Below are 16,977 nucleotides of genomic sequence, written 5' to 3'. Positions count from 1 at the left end.
GGTCGAATGACTGGGGTGGGCGGAGCCTAGGAGGGACTATATGGACAGCTTTTGCTGTGCTCTTTGCCATTTCCTGTTGGGGAAGAGAATATTCCCACAAGTTATGGATGACGCCGTGGACCGGACACACCGTTGGAGAAAGTAATTTATCAGGTAAGCATAAATTCTGTTTTTTCCACTATAATGGCCATTTAAACGCGCTGTAGGCTAGTGAATGTATCTCAGTATGTTAATTTATCTACTAATGTGTTCTAATGTCTGGCTGGTATTTCACCACTTTGTTTTCCCTTGTTTCTAGGTTAAAAGTGTGACCGTTGACAAGAAGGCAAATGAAATACTGAACCGCTTGGAGAAGACAAAGGACGAACGACACCCTGATCTTGCGGCAGAGAAGGAGTCTCGGGACCGGGAAGAAAGGAACGAGAAGAAAGCCCAGATACAAGATGTAAAGAAGAAAGAGAAGGAAGAAACGAGAAAGAAGAAAGAGATGGATGAACTCAGGTAATTGGGATCAGCTCTACACAGAAATTAAGGCAGCTGGGTTATATAATGAAGTAGTCGGTGGGGGCAAATTAATATTGTGCAATATTATAAAATGGTCTGTTATTTATAAATGGAACTTAAGCTATCCAAAGCACAAAGTAATTGCATAATTTAACATAAATTTATTTTATGTTAATTTGTGCAACAAATATTTCAAAATTTCATATTAACTCATGTTGGCCCTTAATATTTTAGTCGAGTGGTTTGCCTATTAAATAGTTTCTAGGGAAGACCACTGAATAATAAATAAAGTAATGTTTATGTGTGTCTGTGTTTGTGTGCTTGTGTTTCTGCCAAACCTATTGTCAACAGGTGCATACAATCCAGCACATAGTCTATGGAAGTTTTGTGGCTAACATTGGCCGTACAGTGGGTTGTGCGGAAGAGCTCAGTGACTTTAACTGTGGCACTGTCATTTGATGCCACATTTGCCTTACGTCCGTTTGTGAAATTTCTGCCCTGTTGAAGTGTAAGTGCTGTTAATGTGAAGTGAAAGTTTCTAGGAGCAACAACAAGCCAGCAACAAAGTTGTAGACCACACAAACTCACAGAGTGAGGTTACCTACAAGTTGCCTATCATCTGTTGCATCACTTACTACAGAGATCCAAACTGCCCCTGGAAGCAACATCAGCACATGAACTGTGTGTCGGTAGCTTCATGAAATGGGTTTCCTGGCCTAGCAGCTGTACCCAAGCCTCACATTAACATGTGCAATGCTAAGTAGTGTACAGCACACTGGATTCTGAAGCGGTGAAAACTCTCTGGAATGCTGTGTCACACTTTACTGTCTGACGGAAGAATCTGGGCCTGGCATATGCCAGGAGAACGCTACCTAGTGTAATTCATAGTGCCTACTGTAAAGTTTAATGGAGGAGGGAAAAATGGTCTGGGACGGTTTTTCAAGGTCAGGATAAGGCCCCTTAGTTTCAATGAATGGTCAGCTTATTGCTGCAGGATACAAAATGCTTTAGACAATTGGGTGATTCCAGCTTTCTAGATCCTTTCCTGTTACAGCATGACACTGTCTCTATGCACAAAGCCAGGTCCAAGAAGACATGATTTGACCAGTTTGGTGTAGAGGAAATCAAGACATGCACAGAGCACTGAACTCAACTCAACTGAACACTTTTGGGATGAATTGTAGCACAAGCTAAACCTTCTCGGCCATGATTAGTGTCTGACCGCTCAAATGTTTTTTTTTAGCTAAATAGGCACAGATTCCCACAGGTCCATCCAAAATCTTGTGGAAAGCCTACCTAGAAGAGTTGCAGCTGTTCTGCCTGCACAAGGGGGTCAACTCCATATTAATGCCCATGGTTTTTGAATTGAATGTCCAACAAGCTCATGTAGGTGTGATGGTCAGAAGTCTACATACTTTTGGCCATATAGCGTGTATATAATATGTACATACCCACACAAACACATTATTGTATCATGGATAATCAAAAATTCTTGTTCTCTTAATTTTTAAGCTACTAGGTTTTGTGAAAATGTGTCAAGCCTTGGATTAAACCATATTCAAAATTGTGTTGCATATCTCTTTGTGACCTATAGTGAACAGTGTGCTGTCTAGCCACTTGCTAACTGCTACTGCATTTTTACATTTGATAAAAACATCATTTAGTTAAAGAGACGCTGTAACCAAAACTTTTCTTTTGCAATTCAGAAAGAGCATGCAATTTTAAGCAACTTTCTAATTTACTCCTATTATCAAATTTTCTTCGTTCTCTTGCTATCTTTATTTGAAAAAGAAGGCATCTAAGCTTTTTTGGATTCAGTACTCTGGACAGCACTTTTTTATTGGTAGATGAATTTATCCACCAATCAGCAAGGACAACCCAGGTTGTTCACCAAAAATGGGCTGGCATCTAAACTTATATTCTTGCATTTCAAATAGATACCAAGAGAATGAAGAAAATTTTATAATAGGAGTAAATTAGAAATTTGCTTAAAATTTCATGCTCAATCTGAATCACGAAAGAAACATTTTGGTTACAGTGTCCCTTTAACTAAACTATATTAGTCCATTACAGACACAGCTGAATGTGTCAACAAGCAAGCAATAGAGGTTTGTTTGTGCTTAAACCATAAATCAATTTTACGTTTTAATCTACTTTCACTATTTAATTGATTTGTAATCATCAGAAAGTGGATCCATATTTAAAAGTGTGTGACTGCTGTCCTTTTTATGTGCCACTACTGATGTTAGTATGACTAGGGGTCTGATCTGATGTGAGTATGTAGCTGACAGAGGGGCTGCAGGACTAGGTGTCTGATCTGATGTGTGTGTTTAGCTGGCAGAGGGGCTGCAAGACTAGGTGTCTGATCTAATGTGTGTTTAGCTGACAGAGGGGCTGCAAGACTAGGTGTCTGATCTGATGTGAGCATGTGACTGACAGGGGAGCTGCATGAGTAAGGGTCTTATCTTATGTGAGTATGTAGCTGACAGGGGCTACATGACTAGGGGTATATGATATGATATGGGTGTTTAGAGGGGATACATTGGACTTTTAAAATAAATAATAACATAACCAATTTCTAGTGATCTTGATGACAAACAGAATTGCCAAATTTTAGCCACTGGTGTCTTGCTTATTATAAGCAGTCCTGAACGTTCCCACTAAATATAGAGGAGTGAGAAATCTGACTTTTCCATTTATTAGACATTTAGCTTGGTTTTACTTTCCTGGCTAGTAATGTTTGCTTACTACTGAACTAAACCAATATGTTTTCATACATTCTTTCCTAAATTGTTTTGTATATAGTACATAGTATATAGTGTATATAGTACATAGTATATAGTGTACATAGTATATAGTGTATATAGTACATAGTATATAGTGTATATAGTACATAGTATATAGTGTATATAGTACATAGTATATAGTGTATATAGTATATAGTGTACATAGTATATAGTGTACATAGTATATAGTGTATATAGTATATAGTACATAGTATATAGTGTATATAGTATATAGTGTATATAGTACATAGTATATAGTGTATATAGTACATAGTATATAGCGTATATAGTACATAGTATATAGTGTATATAGTACATAGTATATAGTGTATATAGTACATAGTATATAGCGTACATAGTATATAGCGTATATAGTACATAGTATATAGTACATAGTATATAGTGTATATAGTACATAGTATATAGTGTATATAGTATATAGTGTATATAGTACATAGTATATAGCGTACATAGTACATAGTATATAGTGTATATAGTATATAGCGTATATAGTACATAGTATATAGTGTATATAGTATATAGTGTATATAGTACATAGTATATAGTGTATATAGTACATAGTATATAGTGTATATAGTACATAGTATATAGTGTATATAGTACATAGTATATAGTGTATATAGTATATAGTGTATATAGTACATAGTATATAGTACATAGTATATAGTGTATATAGTACATAGTATATAGTACATAGTATATAGTGTATATAGTACATAGTATATAGTGTATAGTGTATATAGTACATATTATATAGTGTATATAGTATATAGTGTATATAGTACATAGTGTATATAGTGTATATAGTACATAGTATATAGTGTATATAGTATATAGTGTATATAGTACATAGTATATAGTGTATATAGTACATAGTATATAGTGTATATAGTACATAGTATATAGTGTACATAGTATATAGTACATAGTATATAGTGTATATAGTACATAGTATATAGTACATAGTATATAGTGTATATAGTACATAGTATATAGTGTATAGTGTATATAGTACATATTATATAGTGTATATAGTGTATATAGTACATAGTGTATATAGTGTATATAGTACATAGTATATAGTGTATATAGTACATAGTATATAGTGTATATAGTACAAAACACACAAACACCACCATGAAAGGTTCTGAAAATTGTAGTCTCCTAGATTTTACTTGAAGGGACATTCCAGCCAAAATTGGAATCCACATGCAAGCAATTTTGTTATATACATGCATTAGCAAAAATGTCCCTAATAAAATCTATAACTGTTTCAAAAGTGTATTTAAGTATGCACCATGCACCAGCATTTTAAGCGCAGTACTTACTCAGAGAGCCTAAGGTGTTTGTACTATCTGGTAATGACTCAATTTGTTAATTGCTGACATGATACAAGCCCCACTGGAGCTCTGGGCAGCTGCAGTATTTAAAATGCTGGTGCACTGAGAATATCTAGCTATGCTTCACGTGCACGTGCAGAGAATAATGTTGACAATAAAACGGTGATAACTTTTAGAAGCAGTTTTGCAAATACATGTATATTGCAAATATGTTTCTATTCAAAGATATGATTCATCTATGTGCATTTACATTTTGACAGAAATGTCTCTTTAAAATTGTATTCTCCTATCTGAATCATGAAAGGATTTTTTTTATTTCATGTCCCTTTAAACAACTTTCCAATTTACTTCTATTAATTGATTTGCTTCCTTCTCTTGTTATCATTTGCTGAAAGGTTTATCTAGGGAAGTTCATGAGCAGCAGAGAACTTAGGTTCTAGATGTTGATTGGTGTCTGAATATATATATATATATATATATATATATATATATTGATTGATTGTGATTGGCTCACCCATGTGTTCAGTTAGAAACTAGTAGTGCATTGCTGCTCCTTCAACAAATAATACCAAGAGAATGAAATTATATTCTCTTACTGAATCATGAAAGAAAATTTTTGGGTTTCATGTCCCTTTAAGGGGGATATGAAACACTTTGAGGTTGTAATAGAAAATGGGTAATCAATCAACTTTGCAATATATAATTTCCTTATTTTTGCCCCTTTTTCATGTTATTTAAAATGCACTTACTGCAGACTTCACCAGCATAATCGTTCTACATATATGTTCCTAATAGATGATAACATACTGCAAAACAATGCAATGACAGTGGCTATCTGTGTCTTCTCCAAATAAGGATGGTAGTTTAACCACTGAACAACAAGTGAAGTAAGCAACGTGTTCAGAAAATGTTCACATTCTGCTAGTATGTTTATTAATTGGAAGACTACAGAAGAGTCTTTCATGTCCCTTTTTAAATTGGTCAAACTTTGTCGTATGTGGTTACGGTTTGTGGAAGAAACAAAATCCTTTTTTTTTTTATTTTAAATAATGACGTGTATCAAATTAAAAACTATGTAATAAATGTCTGCTTGAGATCAGTAAAGTCTACAGCTTTGTGATAGATTATCTGCAGCTAAACAAAGCACATGTATTCCCCCGCTGCAGATGTCTCACGCACATGTGAAAAACTATGTAGCGTCCTGAGCTGTTCACTTAGGCTTTAGCTTTTTCTTTTTGAATAATATTAATCTCCTGCAGGCTTGCTCATACGATAGCCAAGGCTGCACGCGCAGCTTCTTAAATGAAGCCCTTTGTCCAACTGTCTAAACCCTTTTAAATTAGCTCATATCGTTCTCAATTTTTGTTGCACAAATTATCAATAAATCAATTTATATTATGCAGGTAATATGTTCTTTGGATAACTTAAGTAACATTTATAACAGAAAATCTTGTAATATTGCAAAATATTACACTGCCCCCTCACAGCTGGCAACATTTTCTGTGAAGAATACTGCTTTATTAGTAACCAAATATTACAATTTAGAGAGTGAATCAACGAAAACAAAACGGATGAGAAATTTCTAACTACATGTGCAGCAAATTAGTAGAAAAATGAAATCGTATTATGCAGAATCAAACACAAGGTTGTAGGGGAAGAGGGTATATCCTGCTCTTCCTCCCATTTGCATACCTCATCTTACTTGTTCCTTTTACTCTAGGTGCATAACGTCATAGCATTGATACTTGCAACGTTTGATTGTTTAATATTTTTCACATGTAAATGTTTGTGTTCTAAAAATGGCTTATTTTAGTTTAACCTCTTGACACCCATAGGACTGTCCATGCTGTCCTAACAGCATTGGGCTTTAATACCTTTAGGACAGCATGGAACATCCCCCAGGATCCAATCAGTGGCAATGGAGTCACATGATCGCAGTGACGATCACGTGACTTCCCGTTTTCACTTTTATTCACATTGAAACTTCATTCTCCCCCCAAAGGAGTTAAATAAATTTAAGATCACAACATAATAAGTAACACATTTTCAAACACTAACCTTCTCGTTAAGCTTCATCCGCTGTCTTATATCATTGGAGCAACATCTGAATGTTGTGTCATTCAGCCCACTTCAGTGCAATTGATAATGAGGTGGTACCTGCCCTTTACAGCTGAACGCTAGCACTGTTAAATATGCAACACAGTGCTATCTGAATGGACTATTTTGTCTATAGTGCAGTACGTAGGTGCACCCAGTTTGTTCAGGGAATTTGTTTTTAATATATATATGATGCGAACTGTTGGTTATTTCACAAGGTTTTAGAAACAGTTCTCCCTGTAAGAAGCTAATTGTGTTTTTGAGGGCTGTATCATATATAAAAATACAGCTATTTAAATAATTGGCAGCAGCATTGCATGTGCTGAGTCTTATTTAATACAAATTGGCCTTATACATTTGCAGGAATACTCCATTACTGAGTTTGTGTTCTGTTTTTCCCAAATACACTTCTGCTTTTGACAGTATATTTGATGTTTCACTTGTGAGCTTTTTGGACTTTTTCCTTCTTAATATAAGGAGAGTCCACGGCTTCATTCCTTACTGTTGGGAAATACTGAATTTGGCCACCAGGAGGAGGCAAAGACACCCCAGCCAAAGGCTTAAAGGGACAGTCAAGTAAAAAAAAAATTTCATGATTTAAATAGGGCATGTTATTTTAAACATCTTTCCAATTTACTTTTATTACCAATTTTGCTTTGTTCTCTTGTAATTCTTAGTTGAAAGCTAAATCTAGGAGGTATATATGCTAATTTCTTAGACCTTGAAGGCCACCTCTAATCTGAAAGCATTTTGACAGTTTTTCACCACTAGAGGGCGTTAGTTTATGTGTTTCATATAGATAACATTGAGCTCAGGTACGTGAAGCTTCTAAGAGCAAGCACTGATTGCCTAAAAATGCAAGTCTGTCAAAAGAACTAAAATAAGGGGGCAGTTTGCAGAGCCATAGATACAAGGTAATCACAGAGGTAAAAAGTATATTATTATAACTGTGTTGGTTATGCAAAATTGGGCAATGGTTAATAAAGGGATTATCTACCTTTTTTAAAAAACAAAAATTCTGGTGTTTACTGTATCTTTTAAATACCTCTCCCACTTCCCCCATCCCCCAGTCATTCTTTGCCTTTCGTCACAGGAGGATGGCAGAGAAGTGTCAGAAGATTTCAAAGTAGTTCCTTAGGAGGGGTATCTGTCCTTCGATATGGGACTGGAGTTTTATGTAGTCTTGTCAGCCTCTCAATGAGAACAGTGACGAAAGTTGGAGATGCAGGGAGAGTCTTTCTGCTAACCCATCCAAACTGCCTGCTAACAGCTCCTCAAGCAGTCAGTGTTGACGAGTTTCACTGCCTGCTTTTTTCTTCACTCAAGTCCATGTCAGGAGCGATGCTACAAGACTTGAGAGGCTGTGTTGCTGTTCCACAGCATGGATTCTGGTAAGATCGTTTACATTTTTACATATGTTGAAAACGCTAGAAGACAGGGTCACAGTGTGACTACTTTTATCTTAATAGAATCATGGGTCATACTTTCATTTCCTCTTTCCTGACCGAGCTAGCTGTCGGAGAAGACTTTTTTTTTTTTCTCTCTGTTTTGCCTAGGTCTAGGAGAAGGTGAGTGCCCCAGCCATTGGGAGTATAAAGGTGCAGTTTTTGTGAGAAATAGATGTTTTTTATTCTGTGTCCTACTGTCATTAGGATAAGCTATGGAGGATTCTGATATTCTTGAGGGTACTCCCTCTATTCCAAATATTAATGCCCGTTTATATTGTGAGGAGGCCTTGGTATGCCCGCCCTCTCAACTATGTTCCACATGCCTCAACAAAGTTATTATGTCTAAGAACGTTAACCCCTTTAGTACCACTGAGCCATCCACCTCTGAGGACTCGCCGTCCTGTGAGGTGCATACCCATCAGTCATCTCCCTCATCACATGCAGCTTCCTGTAGCATGATTGATCCTCCATCTTTTACCATTAGTTAGACGGCAATGTCTGAGGCCCTTAGTGCTTTACCTCGCCCTGCCAAGCGCAAGTGAAAGGTTAAACATAGCTCTTCTGTCCAGGGGTCATCAAGTGACTTATTGGATTTACACTCCTTAACCAAAAAGACAAGGAAGTCACAGAGACCTTCTGTCCCTTGCACTTCCCAGAATAGGCAACAAACAAGGAAGGAGTTTGCCTAAAATCCTTAGTAGCTTGAAGATAGAACTTCAAGGCTCGAACCACGTCCAAATTATGAAGCATACGTTCCTTCAAAACAGAAGGATTAGGAAACAAGGAAGGAACCACAATCTCTTGATTGATGTTGTGGTCTGACACGACCTTAAGGAGAAACCCTAACTTAGTACGTAGGACAGCCTTATCAGAATGGAACATTAGATAAGGAGGCTCACATTGCAAGGCAGCAATCTCAGATACTCTATGCGCAGAAGCAATAGCCAGTAGAAAAAGAACCTTCCAGGATAATAACTTAGTGTCAATTTCATCCGGCGCTGGATCGTGTAGGGGCAGACTGTCGCTGTTTTCAGACACTTGGTTCAGGGACGTGCAGGATCCATGGGTCCTGGAGGTCATAGCTCAGGGATACAAGATAGGTTTCAAATCTCAACCACCCAAGGGCAAATTTCTCCTTTCAAGCCTGTCTTTAAAACCAGAAAAGAGGGAAGCCTTTCTGGGGTGCGTACGGGATCTGTCTAGGGGTCATTGTCCCGGTTCCTATCGCAGAAAGAGGTTTGGGATACTATTCAAACCTGTTTGTGGTCCCAAAGAAGGAGGGAACTTTCCGCTCGATTCTGGACCTAAAGTGCTTAAATAAGTTTCTAAATGTCCCCTTGTTCAAGATGGAGACAATAAGGTCCATCCTTTCTCTAGTTCAGGAAGGACAGTTCATGACCACTATAGATCTGAAGGATGCTTACCTTGAGGTTCCAATCCACAAGGATCACTTCCAGTTCCTAAGGTTTGTGTTCCTAGACCAGCACTTCTGTTTGGTCTAGCTACGAAGGTTCTAGGGGCTCTTCTGGCCGTTGTCAGAACCCAGGGTATAGCAGTAGCTCCCTACTTGGACGATATTCTGGTACAAGCACCATCTTTTCGTCTGTTGGAGGACCATTCGGTATCTCTTCTATCTCCTTTGATCTCATGGATGGAAGATAAACTTAGACAAGAAATCTCTGATTCCAAGCACCAGGGTAGAATTCCTGGGTACTACAATAGACTCCATCCTGATCAACATTCTGGAACTTCGAGCAATCTTCAATGCTCTGAAGGCTTGGCCTCTTCTGGGTTCATCCCGGTTTATTAGATTCCAATCAGACAATATAACCTCAGCGGCTTACATCAACCATCAGGGTGGAACGAGAAGCTCCCTAACAATGAGGGAAGTATCTCGGATTCTGGAGTGGGCAGAAGCTCACAGCTGTTTTGCTGTCAGTGATCCACATTCCGGGTGTGGACAACTGGAAGCGGATTTTCTCAGCAGACAGTCCTTTCATCCGGGGGAATGGTCTCTCCATCCCAAAGTGTTTGCAGAGATATGCTACAGGTGGGGGATGCCGGAGATAGATCTCATGGCGTCTTGTCTCAATACCAAACTACCCAGAAATGGGTCGAGGTCCAGGGATTCTCAGGCGGAGCTAATAGGTGCATTAGCAGTGCCTTGGAGGTTCAATCAAATTTATCTTTTTCCCGCCGTTACCACTCCTTCCTCTTGTAGTGGCCCGCATCAAGCAGGAGTAGGCATCAGTGATACTGATTGCTCCATCATGGCCGCGAATGACGTGGTTCATGGATCTGGTTGGGATGTCATCTTCTCCTCCATGGAAGTTGCCTTGTTGCAGGGATCTGCTGGAACAGGGTCCTTTTTGTTCATCAAAATCTAGATACTCTGAGACTAACTGCGTGGAGATTGAACGCTTAGTCCTAGCCAAGAGAGGTTTTTCTGAGTGAGTTATTGATACTCTCATTCAATCTCGTAAGCCGGCTACTCGTCGCATCTATCATAAGTTATGGAGAACCTATTTATTCTGGTGTGAAGAGCGTGGATTCCCCTGGCATAAAGTTATGGTTGCCAGTATCCTATTGTTTCTCCAGGATGGACTGGAGAAGGGTCTTTCTGCCAGTTCCCTGAGGGGACAAATTTCAGCCCAGTCATTAAGGCTCTGATTAGGATCAGACCCATGTTCAGATCTAAGGCTCCGCCTTGGAGTCTGAATCTTGTTCTTAAAGTTTTGCAGCGGGCTCCGTTTGAGCCTATGCATGAAATTGACATTAAGTTGTTATCCTGAAAGTTTCTTTTTCTACTGGCTATTGCTTCTGTTCGCAGAGTATCTGAGATTGCCACCTTGCAATGTGATCCTCCTTATCTGGTGTTCCATTCTGATAAGGCTGTCCTACGTACTAAGTTAGGGTTTCTCCCTAAGGTCGTGTCAGACCGCAACATCAATCAAGAGATTGTGGTTCCTTCCTTGTTTCCTAATCCTTCTGTTTTGAAGGAACGTATGCTTCATAATTTGGACGTGGTTCGAACCTTGAAGTTCTATCTTCAGGCTACTAAGGATTTTAGACAAACTCCTTCCTTGTTTGTTGCCTATTCTGAGAAGCGTTAGGGACAGAAGGTCTCTGCGACTTCCTTGTCTTTTTGGTTAAGGAGTGTTATCCGCTTAGCTTATGAGACAGCGAGACATAAGCCTCCTCAGAGAATTACGGTTCATTCTACTACATTCTACTAGAGCAGTTGCTTCCTCTCTTGAGCCTTTAATAACAAGGCCTCTATAGATCAGATTTGTTAGGCAGCTACCTGGTCCTGGTGTTTTTGCTTCGGCTGAAGCAGCTTTTGGGAGAAAGGTTTTGCAGGCTGTGGTTCCCTCAGATTAGAGTCCGCCTTTCTTTTTGTCCCTCCCTTTGTCATTCAGTGTCTTCTAGAGCTTGGGTATAAATTTCCCAACAGTAAGGAGAGAAGCCGTGGACTCTCCTTATATTAAAAAGGAAAACATAAATTATACTTACCAGATAATTTAATTTCCTTCTGTATAAGGAGAGTCCACGGCCCCGCCCGTGTTCTCCGATGGGCGGCCCCCTAAATTATATTTTTCTTCTGGCACCTTTTATACCCTGATATTTCTCCTACTGTTCCTTGTTCCCTCAGCAGAATGACTGGGGGAAGTGGGAGAGGTATTTAAGCCTTTGGCTGGGGTGTCTGTCTCCTCCTGGTAGCCAGGTTCAGTATTTCCCAACAGTAAGGAATGAAGCCGTGGACTCTCCTTATACAGAAGGAAATTAAATTATCAGGTAAGCATAATTTATGTTTTTTCAGCAGAAAACCCTCTTCTCTATGTGTTTATATAAATTCATCCATGAAATTGCTTTATAGATTAAGTGTTATGATTTATCAAAATGAAAAGACATTTTATTAAATATTTTAATATATTTGAGTAAATTTCAGAATGGATTATCAGTGTTTAATACCAAATAAGTGCAGTTGTTTTCTTGTCTTCTCTCTTTCCAGATTATATTTTCTGTAGCACTGGTGGCTGCTCTCCCATTGCACTGCTAGTCTCATCTCTTTCTTTGCTAATCCATCTATTTATCTTCCATCCACTTGTGTCATTTTAACGCATACCTCTCTCTTTTATAGAAGTTACTCATCCTTGATGAAATCTGAAAATATGTCTACAAACCAGGTAACTGTTCTTCAAATGTCTGCGCGATTGTTTCTTGGGTAGAACAGGCACATTGTAATACTTCACCTAAACAGAATTGTTTTCCTGAAGTTGTACAGTATAAACACTAAGGGCCAGATTACAAGTGGATCGTTATATTGCGCTTCCGCTAGATCGCTAATTGCACTAGAAGTAACACTTTTGCATTCGTATTATGAGTTGAAAGTGGTCATCGTTCCCGCACTAACCCGACGAGTGCAAGCAGCTTCTAGCGCAAATAGACTGTTGCGCAAACAGTAACCTATTCCCCCATAGCAGTCAATGGAGAAAAAAAAGTGCAAAAAAAACTAGCACTCGACTTGTGCGCAAACACGATCATATATTTTCATATACGCGTACCCTATCGCATATTCTAATATGCACAAGCCCGATCACATATTCAAACCCAACATGCAAATATGAATATTGTATAAATTTGCTTTTCCATCTTTTTTATCTACCGAACGGCAAAGGGCTCCAATACACTTATATGCATGTCTATATATGTGTACATATGTATTTATGTTTTTATATGTGTATATATGTCTGTAAATTCATATATACACATATAAATACATATGTGCACAAACACACACATATATATATATATATATATATATATATTTATATTTAGACATGCATATGTATTATCCCTATGTTAAAGTCATTTGCCTGGTTTTTTTTTATTTCTAACACCTGAGATCTCATATTTTTTTTTTTATAAATATTTTTCTTTATTAAATAGAAATTCACTGTACAGTAATATTGATATAACATTACATCAAAACATATCTTATAACAAAATATAGCTGTATACATGGTTGACGGAAACATACATTTCACTCACTGAAATATTCAGAAACATTAGAACTGGTGTGTCAACAGTGTATATTCACATAATAGCTAATATAGGAAAGAGAAGAAAAATCAGATATCGGGCATTATTTGGCCCTAGGGAAGGAGCAAATAGAATGTGAGCCAACAGGGCCCACGTACTAATTTTCCAGACAACTTGATAAATAGGGGTTATACACATCTCCCTCATATAGAGGGTAAAGAATGAGATAAAGAGAAAAGAAAAAAAAAGGGGGGGGAGGAAGAGAAAAGGAGAGAGAGAAGAGAGAGAAAAAAAAAAAAAGGGGGGAGGGGGAAGGGAGGAGTGAGGGAAGGAGGCGGAATGGGGAGGGGGCTGCATGAACTCTCTCCTCTCATTTCAGGAGTAGATCGCGCTGCTGGTGGGTCTCATTTATCGGAGTTCAAACCAGTCAGATCTCATATTTTTGAGCCCTTATAACTTTTGTGTGCAAATTGTTTTTGTAATCATTTTTATTACAGTGTTATGAGTGTAAATTGTACTTTGTAATGTATTTTTGATGTGTTTTGCGACACTTTTTTAACTTGTGTAACAGTTAACCAGAGCTCTGAGATTGCAGTAATGATTCTAGCTCAAATGATTGCGAATGCGCTAAACTTGTAGTATGAGCAGAATTTAACCTGCGCACAAACGATCGGGGAAAACCCTCATGCAAACATTTGTGCGTCACTTGTAATCTAGCCCAATATGCAGAAAATTCCCTCAAGTCTCAAATATGGGGGCTTCTTTTTTTTTTCATTTCTCTTCTTCCCCCACAGAGTGTAGGCCACTTCCCCAAATTACCCTTTGTACTCTAATTGTTTGTCCTGGCTTTTGCTAAACCTGCATTAAAGGGACAGTATACTGTAAAATAGTTTTTCCCTTAATGTGTTTACAATTGCTTTTTTTACCAACTGCAGAGTAAAAAATGTATGAAAATTAGCTTTTTAAGGTTTATTTCTGTATATTAAAGCTCTGATTTTGTGTTTTGAAGCCACAGCCTAATAAAATAGGTTGAGCTTGTAGGTATAATCAGATCTCATTACTGTATCACATTGTGCACATATACCTGCTTCTTTATCTTATATCTGTCCTTAAAACAATCACCAATACTTTGAGAGAACAATGGAAAATCAACATTTTATTACCTTATCTCTGCTTTATCACACTGGGAGTGTAATTTCTTCTGCTGGCTGTGTTTACAAAGCTTATCTATAGCTGGTACGCGCGGCCACAAACTTTCAGAATAGGTGGGGATACCACATGCTAAATTAACAATTTCAAATGCCAATATAAGGGTAAAGGAGCTAATTGTAAACAATTTAATACACTCCAGCAGGTAAAGTGGATCATTGGGAACAAATTAAAGGGGAGAATTTTTTTGAGTAAACTGTCCCTTTAAGGGATGTTTCAAACCATTGCTGAATGTCTAGTGCATGAAGAACGCTAAGACTGAACACACCACCCAAAAAAATGAATCATTATAGGAAAAAAACAAATGCTTTATCAAACCCCTACTAAACCAACAAACACAATGGTGGAAATATTTGGAAGGGGATTGCAACTTCATACAGGATGTCCATGCTGTTAAGAACCATAATCATTTGGTCTAATGTGGTCATTAAATGTTTACCAAGAGGGCTATATTTTACATGAATTACACTTTTTTGGGTTAAACTTATTCATTTTACCGGAAGGTAATCACTTACACTTTGACCACAAATTTTAACTATTGCTTGTCAGAGACGACTATACCCCTAAGAGATTTCATGATGGGTGATGGCTTCAGTGGGCAAAATCAGCTATTTCAATTGCAAGAATAAACCAAAATAAGTAATTGACAATATATGTAATACTTTGCAGCTGGTATACCAAGTCATTAGGAACAAAGTAAAAGGAAACAGTACAGTGTCCCTTTAATAGCATTAACCGTGATTTGTTTTATTTTCTGTAAATCACTGCATTGGAAGACAATGCTCACCATAGCTATATATTTGCATCAGATTGCCTTTCAATTAAAAAGAGGTTTTGTAATTCAGACAGAATAGAATAATCTCAAAAAAGAAATATAATTTTGCTAATGGAAGTACATTGTTTGAACTGTGAAATGTAATTTTGCCTTCCATATCCCTTTTATTATTATTTTATTATATGCAATTACTACTGCGATCAGGCACATCACTCTAGGGTCCTATTTACACATAGTCTATACCAGTGATGGTGAACCTTGGCACTCCAGGTGTATTAGAACTACATTTCCCATGATGCTCGACTGGTCTGCAGAGTGCTTAAACATCATGGGAAATGTAGTTCTGAAACATCTGAAATGCCATCGCTAGTATATACTTTTTTAGCTGCATCAGTAATGCACTACTCCTTCCAACATTTAGGTGTGTGATTCAAAACCAGTGGTTGTATTGGCTGCTGCAGATCTGACTCAAAGTGATTAAAATATTTCATTAAAGCACTTATAGATCATCAGCAAATGCTCTTTTCTTGGATGACAAAAATGTAAAAGCAATTAAACAATTTGTTGGTTTATCGCTGTGTTTAATCTGTTTTGCAGGATGGAAACGAATCTGATGATTTTATGTAATTTACGACTCAGAAGCCACCAAACTAGACCATGTTTATGTATTTTAGAATTTGAACTACATATGCTTAAAAAAAAAAAAAAAAAGGAAAATCACTTGCTAAACGCTATTGCCTGACCCGTCAGCCATGGACACTATGAAAATGGTGTGAATCCAGAGGCACCTAGTAGGACAATTCAACTGTTGTGCATGTCCTTTTTCAATAAGGATTTTTCTGGTATTGCTGATTGAGGAACATGAGATTACAAGAAGAATCAATTTACCAAGTATTACATTTTTCTTTCTTTCAAAGTTGCAAACTGCTTCTTAGGTCGTATAATTTGCGTAATGCGCAGAGAGAATTCCAACTCTTACAGTTTGTCAGTGATACACATGGATTATGGTTTATAAACGATTGTAAGTTTGTAAGGATGCTTAAAAAAATGTTGTGTGTAAAAAGTTATATTTGCCTAGTTCTGGCTACAAAAATCATTTCCAGACCGATTGGCTGAAATTTTAATCTTTCCTGCAAGATCTTTTCCAAATATGAAAAATTAAAGATATTTTTTAAACATCTTGCTGATCATTTGCATATGTTTGAGCAACTGACAGTATGCTTTGAATTTTGAAATGCACTCATTAACCTGTTTGTTTTTCTCAAATACTTGCTTAAAATAAGCACACTGGGAAATAAAATGTTAGCTAATTAAACACTGATGTTGTTTTTTTAAATTTATTTATAATACAGACCATCTAATAAAGCTACTTTCATACGTAATACCTACATTCATAACATTTGTTTTTATTGTATACAAATGAACTGGCAGTCACTATTGCAATCTCATGGTAAGTACACACCCACAACCATAGTATCTCATGTTTTGTTTAACATATTAGAGATATCAGCAAAGGGCTATACGGGAAAGTATGTCTGTTTGCAGAGGATACAAAAACTTGTAATAGAGTAGATGTTCCAGGTTGGGTGGACAAAGAAGAGAAGTGATATACAACAATTAGAGGATTGGACAAATGATTGGGATCTAAAGTTTAACACAGCAAAGTGTAAAATTATCCATTTAGGGAAGAAAAATCCAAATGTTAAAGGGACACTGAACCCAATTTTTTTTCTTTCATGATTCAGATAGAGCAT

The 16,977-nt window shown here is 37.3% G+C and overlaps 1 protein-coding gene across 1 annotated transcript in view; it reads left to right on the top strand.

Moving 5' to 3' along the window:
- The window catches only part of CCDC25 (coiled-coil domain containing 25), a 49,701-nt gene extending 33,163 nt beyond the window's left edge, over positions 1-16,538 (top strand). The window contains exons 8-10 of the mRNA XM_053709500.1: positions 299-501; positions 12,338-12,383; positions 15,821-16,538. Coding sequence (XP_053565475.1) covers positions 299-501; positions 12,338-12,383; positions 15,821-15,850 — 279 coding nt within the window. The 3' untranslated portion in view covers positions 15,851-16,538. The remainder of the gene's footprint in view (positions 1-298; positions 502-12,337; positions 12,384-15,820) is intronic.
- The last annotated feature ends 439 nt before the right edge of the window (positions 16,539-16,977 follow it).

The sequence above is a fragment of the Bombina bombina genome, chromosome 4, assembly GCF_027579735.1.
Source record: "Bombina bombina isolate aBomBom1 chromosome 4, aBomBom1.pri, whole genome shotgun sequence".
In the NCBI taxonomy this organism is placed as follows: domain Eukaryota; kingdom Metazoa; phylum Chordata; class Amphibia; order Anura; family Bombinatoridae; genus Bombina; species Bombina bombina.
The sequence above is the reverse complement of the archived record's forward strand: the minus strand, read 5'-3'. Positions and strand labels throughout refer to the sequence as shown.